The sequence below is a fragment of the Meles meles genome, chromosome 6 (assembly GCF_922984935.1).
Source record: "Meles meles chromosome 6, mMelMel3.1 paternal haplotype, whole genome shotgun sequence".
NCBI lineage: Eukaryota > Metazoa > Chordata > Mammalia > Carnivora > Mustelidae > Meles > Meles meles.
This window is the reverse complement of record NC_060071.1, coordinates 146828698-146834697: the sequence shown is the minus strand read 5'-3', so window position 1 is coordinate 146834697 and position 6000 is coordinate 146828698. Positions and strand designations below refer to the sequence as shown.

Below are 6000 nucleotides of genomic sequence, written 5' to 3'. Positions count from 1 at the left end.
TAGTGAGGAGAGCAAGCCTCATGCTGAAGGCTGAGTGGCCTCCTGTGGCCGGGCTCAGCACCCCGAAGGCCAAGGCAGTGGAGCCAGCCAGAGTGCTGGCCTCAGTGTGCCCATCCGCGTAGTGGGAACGCTGGCCATACAGGTCTGGAGGGCTGGACCTCTGAGGACAAGCAGATCGCCCGCCCCACGGACCACAGAGCAGCAGCACCAAGCAGGCTCAAAGATGTTTTATTATCAACAGCTCCTTGCTGAGTCTCCGGGAATCTCCCAGAGGGCAAGGATGCGGGAGCAGGTCTGGCTGTGGCCGTCCGGTCAGTGCCCTCTCTGAGCAGCCTTGTGTGGGGGAGCAAGCGGGCCAGTGCCCTAGAGCTCACCAAGCAGCCGAGGAGAGCTGCGTGGGGGCCCCGCGGGGAGGGGGGCCAGGGGACAGCAGAGGACTGGATGGAGGCGCAGGGATGTTCCGAAGTCATGGGCGGCAGGGAGGGGTGACCAGGAAGCTGGAACTCCGATGACGTGCTCCAGCGAGTCCGTGGGACAGGTGTCTTCATCCAAGAGGCCCACTCCTCCCTGGCGGTGTGACCCTCACGGCAACCCCAGGCTGCTGGCAGATGGGCCCTGTGGTCCTGTAGCCCCAAGTACAGCGACTCAGGCTCCAGGGAGGCTCAGGCTGTCCTGGGTGGCGGCTCTGTGGGCCCAGACCCCAAGACTCTCCCGTGCCTCCTCCAGCCGCCAGGACCTCAGGAAGCTGCGGCAGGTCGGCCCCAGGGGCATCGGGACTGGCTATGCGGACAGGCCCCGCATGAGCCGCAACACGGCTTCGTAGGCGACAAAGACCACCATGTTGACGGGGAAGGCGCGACAGCAGTTGAGCGTCAGCCCCTTGAAGAGGACCCGCGGCCCCTCCTCGCGCACGCTGGTCACCACGCAGTGGAGAAGGCCCCGGTAGCGCCTCTGGCCCTGCCCATCCGCCTGTAGGCGTGACTTGATCACGTCCATGGGGGTGGCCACGGCCCAGGCCAGGACCCCAGCACAGCCCCCGGCCACCAGCACGCCCAACACATCTGCAGGGAGAGAGCCGCGACCGCCTTAAACCCCCGCCAGCCGGCCGGGGACATGGGGGTCCCCAGAATGGAGCTCGGGGCTCACGCCCCCGACATGTGAACCCACACGACAGGTCTGTCCCACTGCTGGGGTGGAGGGCACGGACGTTCCCACCCCCGGTGGGGGAGCTCTGCAGCACCCGGGTTTGGCCCGAACGCATCCACACCACCTCCCCTAGCTCCGAGGCCCACGGTGCTGGGCCCCAGCCCGCCTGCCAGGCCCCGGGCCCCCTCACCTGGCTGGCTGCGGCCGGCGGGCGTGAGCTGCTCGCAGAGGATGGTGTAAGACAGGAAGTAGGTGGCGAAGGAGTGGCCGTCGCGGAAGAGCAGGGCCGAGCTGCCCTTGTAGAGACCCCGCAGCCCCTCCTCGCGGGCCACCGTGGCCAGACAGTGCAGTGGCCCTCGGTACTTGGGCCCGGGCCCGGATCCCGCAGGGGGCGCAGGACACAGCAGGGGCGCGGCCGAGGGCCCCGAGGCTGAAGGGCGCCGCTGCTGCGTCTGTGTCTGTGTCTGCAGGCGGACCTTGGCCACCTCGGTGGGCGAGGTCAGGAACACCTGCCGTGGGAGGAGGCGGGTAAGGAGGCGCCCACCACGCTGCCCGCACCCCGCTGGGCTTCGTGCCCCCACGGCAACGCCCCCAGGGGCCCCTCCGGGGCTGGCCCACCAGGCCCAGTGCCGCGGGGTTCAGAGCTCCGCTTCTGGCGCGGAGCGTCCGGACACTGAGAGGTGTTGGGTAGATGCCTGTGACTCGGGTTCGTGGAGTATCGATCACGTAGTTAACATGTGACGCACACCCGTGTACCGTGTAATTAGCAGAAGTCGAGTCAGAAGACTACGGTACTCGGTGTATTTGATGACATGAGCAAGCGGCATTACTACCGGCTGCCGCTCTGTGGGTCCTCACACCTGACTCGGAGCTTCACCGGCCTCTTACTGGTGAAGAGACAGAAGCTCAGAGAGGCTCCCTGGCGTGCCCAAGGTCGCCAAGCTAACGAGAGTCAGCTGGGCCCTCACCCCCCACCCCCGGCCCTCATCCAGTCTCTGCCCTGCCCCAAGCCTGGGTTTCCCACGCTGCAGGGCTGGGCGGCCTCCCGGATGCCTCTCTCAGCCTCCCCCGACCCCACAGTCCTGAGGGGCCCCGCCCCCCAACCCACTCACGCGGACCAGGCCAGAGGCAAATCCGGACAGCGTAATGTCAGTCTTGGCGGGCTTGGCGTCGGGGCTGCCATAGCGAAAGCGGCAGATGCGTGCCAGGCAGTGGTGGTAGGTGCCAAAAGACACAGACGAGACCAGGGACACGGTGCACACAGGCAGCGAGAGGCCTCGGTAGAAGCCCCACACCTGGCGGGCAGACAGACCGGACCCGAGGGCCCTAGTCAGGCCAGAGGCCCAGCCAGGAAGAGGGCCACCTCGGGGGACCCAGGCCCAGTGGGCCATGTCTCAGCCCCGCCCTGGCCTCCCTGACCGTCTCTCACAGCCAAGGCTCTGCGACCTAAACTGGGAATCGTAACACCCCACTCTCCAGGTGATACGAGGGACTGAAGGGACAGATGGCCAGGCTGGACCTAGGACAGCTATTTGATGATGATGATGACGTTGAACAGCGTGCTTTACTGTTGCTGTTTTCTCCTTCGTACACCCCTGGCCCGCATCGAGCCCCAAGTTCACGTTGCTCAGTATCCCTGAGTCCCTTCTCCGGACTGGGCTCTGAGCTGGACATGGGACAACTAACAGTGCCAGCCACCATGGCGTTCAAGGGGTGCCCAGCCTGGAGGGCACAGAAATACAAACACTCGGGGTCCCTCGCTGACCCCCAAAGGCCCCAGATGCCACCCGTGGACCCTCTCCTGAAGGCAGGACCTCATTCTGGACACCTCTTATGTGCTGGACACATGGCTCTCAACCTCAGAGAAACCCAGCAGCTTGGTACAATCCCTCCCATCTGGAAGGTGACCGAGCTGAGCTCAGACAGGGCTGGCTCACTGGGAGTGGCAGGCCTGAGGCCGAGGCCCTGACATCCTCTTGCCCATTACCGCGGGCCCCGGCCTACCCGCTCTCGGCGATACGTGTCCCAGACGCAGTTCCAGATGCTGCTGTTCCTGGGCTCTGTCTGGATCTTGACCTGCGAGAGAAGCAGACTTCAGGAAAGGGTGGCTTCAGGCCGACAGCAAGGTCAGTAGGCCTGGGGGGGACAAGCCAATGCCTTGATTGTCGGAGGCATGTTGGGGACCGGGGGCAGAGCAAGGACCGGGAGCCCGTGTAAGACAAGAACCCTGACGCACAGGTGAGAAGAGGGGCTGATGTAGTCCCAAGGGGCGTGGGGAGGGCTGGTCGGATCAGCCGGCCAGAAAGGTCTCCGGCCACGGATGGATGCAGGAGACTGGGAGGGCAGCCTGATCCCAGCCAGGGGCCATAGGATGGGCGGTGGCGGCCTGGCCATTGCCATACCTTCACCGTGTCCAGGGGGTAGCCCACAGCAACACCGCAGATACCTGGAAGGAAATCAGAGGGACATGGTGAGGAGCAGGAACAGCCCGACCTTGTCTCATGGAAGGAGGTGAGGGCGAGCCCCGACCAGCTCCCGCCGAGCCTGGACACACGCTCCCCGTCCACACCGTGTCTCATCAGCCCTGAGCACACTGATGCAGAGAAGGCAACTGAGGCTCAGCCAAGCTGCCAGCAATTTCTCCTTCTGTGTCTTGGCCGGGTGATGCCTCATTCCAACAGCCAGGGACGCATTTCGACACCTGCCGGGCCCTGTCTCCAAGCCAGGCAGCTCTTGTCCTCCAGCCTTGAAGGGTCTGTCTGCGTTTCAGCTGCGGGCTGTGTATGTAGAAGAAGGGCACAGACCCTACAAAGGCCAGGAGGTGGGAAATCCCAGGTCACCCAGGCCTCTGGGAAGGACTGCCTGGAACCACAAGTCTGCGTGGAACAGAGTGGGACGTGAGGCTTTCTAGACCAGGGTCCTCCCCCCTGCAAAGGGCCAGGTGCCACCATCCTTTCTCTTTCCACCAGAGCCTCAATGTCCAAGCCCCCAGCACTGCCATGGGGAAGCCAGAGACCCACACAGCCCTGGGGTTACATACCCTGGGGCGAGGGGTAGTGAGGGCCACCTGAGGACAAGGCTCTTGGGGGCTCTGCCCTATTTATTAGGCATCCCAGGACTCAATAGGTGTGCATGAATGAATGAACGAATGTGAGGAAATGAACAAAGGACTGACTGAACGACTTGATTAGAATTATCCTCCTTGACTCTCGCAGAGACCCCACCGAACTCCTACTCACTCATCAAAGCCCCATCACAGCTTCACCTCCTCTCTGGAGCCCTCCCGACCCCTGAATCTGGGCTGCCTCTGTGCCATTAAACATATTGATCACAGCCCGATCACGTGGTTTTGCTGCTGTCCCACGCATGCCACGTCTGTCCTCCACAAGGACAAGACCCAGGTCTTCGAGAGCCCTTCCTGGCTTTGTGATCTTCGCCAAGTCAAGCCCCTTCCTTCTCTGAGCCCCCTCCTTAGGGGCTAACATGCAGGGAAGCAGCTGGTCTTAGGCCCGGCACACAGTCACACGTCAGAAATGTCACCAGAGACCCGGGGCTCCAACCTGTCCTGGGTCAGCACTGCCCTCCCCGCCTGAGGGAGGACACCCCACACCATTCCCAGAAGTATCGACCAGCACCCTTGCTGTTTCACAAGACAGGGCAAGGCCAAGGGTTCCTCGCCCAGAATAGGCTCCAGCCTGTAGGATGGAGGGTCGGGGGTGGGGGAAGACTGTCCCCCACCTGTTTCCCAACGGGCTGTTATCTCTCTGGATCCGTCTTTTGTAACCAGCCATTTCCCCAGAAGGGAAAATAGTTTGGGAGGCCAATAGGCGGGGACAGCAGGCAAACCAGCCGGTGGGTATGGCCAGGGCTCCGCAGGGCCTCTCCCCCTCCCCGCCCACCCCCTGCAGTCTGCATTTCCGGATCCAGGCCTGTTTGTCCTCACTGTCCACCCTCCCTCTGCCTCTCCTTCCTTCCCACAGCTGGGCCATTCCCCGTGAGCCTGCCAGCCCCCTGCCTGGGCGGAGACCACCCTCTGCGCACCCCCATCCCCCACTGAGGGCGCAGGCTGAGAGGGCGGGGCTGTGCAGACTCACCTCCCCTGTGCCGCCCCCAGCGCGTGCGGCCCACACCAGGGCGCAACCACTTCCAGAGCCCCGACACCCCACTCCCCACTGCCACGGGAGGGTCTACTGCCAAGGCCCAGCACTTCCCCACACCTCCTGGTCCCCCACTTCCCCACGCCCCTCCGTGTCCATTACCTCCGATGGCTCCAGCCACAAAATCCATTGACAGCGCTGTGCTGGGAAAGGCCCTGGGTCTGCCTGCCGGACAGCGGTCTGCCACCACCGGGGTGGCCTCGACCAACTGGCCAGCTACTGGCCGGCCTTAAATAGCCCGGGCTGGGGGAGGGACAGGAGACGGGAGCCTGCTGACCAGTGGCCTCGAAGGCAGACGCCCTGCGGGTCAATGCCCAGACCCAGGCACTGGGCAGCTGGACTCCCTCTCATACCCCCCCCCCAAGAGGACCCTTGTCCCAGTGCCCTGGGGACCCAGGGGTCAGGGAAGTACGCTAGAGGCCACAGGAGGTGGCAAGGCTCAGTGTCCACACTGCCTGCACGGCTGGGCCCCGGGGCCAGGTGCAGACACCTCCCGGGAGGTCCGAGGATGGGGCTGTGGTGCCCCTGTCCCTCCGAGCCCAAGTTCAGGCCTTCATGGGGTCTTCGGGCCTCCCCAGCCGCCCTCGAAGCTCCAGCCTACTCACTCGGCAGACACCGTCGGAGCTGGGGCTGCGCCGAGGAGGACCAGCCGTCCTCAGGAGGCTCCAGCGGGCAGGAGGGAGTGGGGGCGAGCCCG

At 64.4% G+C, this 6000-nt stretch overlaps 1 protein-coding gene across 2 annotated transcripts; it reads right to left on the bottom strand.

Moving 5' to 3' along the window:
* Positions 1 to 212: 212 nt before the first annotated feature.
* On the bottom strand, positions 213 to 5498 carry SLC25A47 (solute carrier family 25 member 47). 2 transcript variants are annotated; one of them, XM_046007183.1, is made up of 6 exons: positions 5406 to 5498; positions 3549 to 3592; positions 3151 to 3222; positions 2259 to 2441; positions 1337 to 1655; positions 213 to 1061 (listed from the first exon to the last, which is right to left on the bottom strand). In XM_046007183.1, the coding sequence occupies exons 1-6, from the start codon at positions 5431 to 5433 to the stop codon at positions 781 to 783; spliced, it is 927 nt and encodes a 308-aa protein (XP_045863139.1). In that variant the 5' UTR covers positions 5434 to 5498; the 3' UTR covers positions 213 to 780. The 2 variants fall into 2 exon arrangements, with proteins under 2 accessions (XP_045863139.1, XP_045863141.1); XM_046007185.1 differs by lacking the exon at positions 5406 to 5498 and adding an exon at positions 3716 to 4630.
* Between the last annotated feature and the right edge of the window lie 502 nt (positions 5499 to 6000).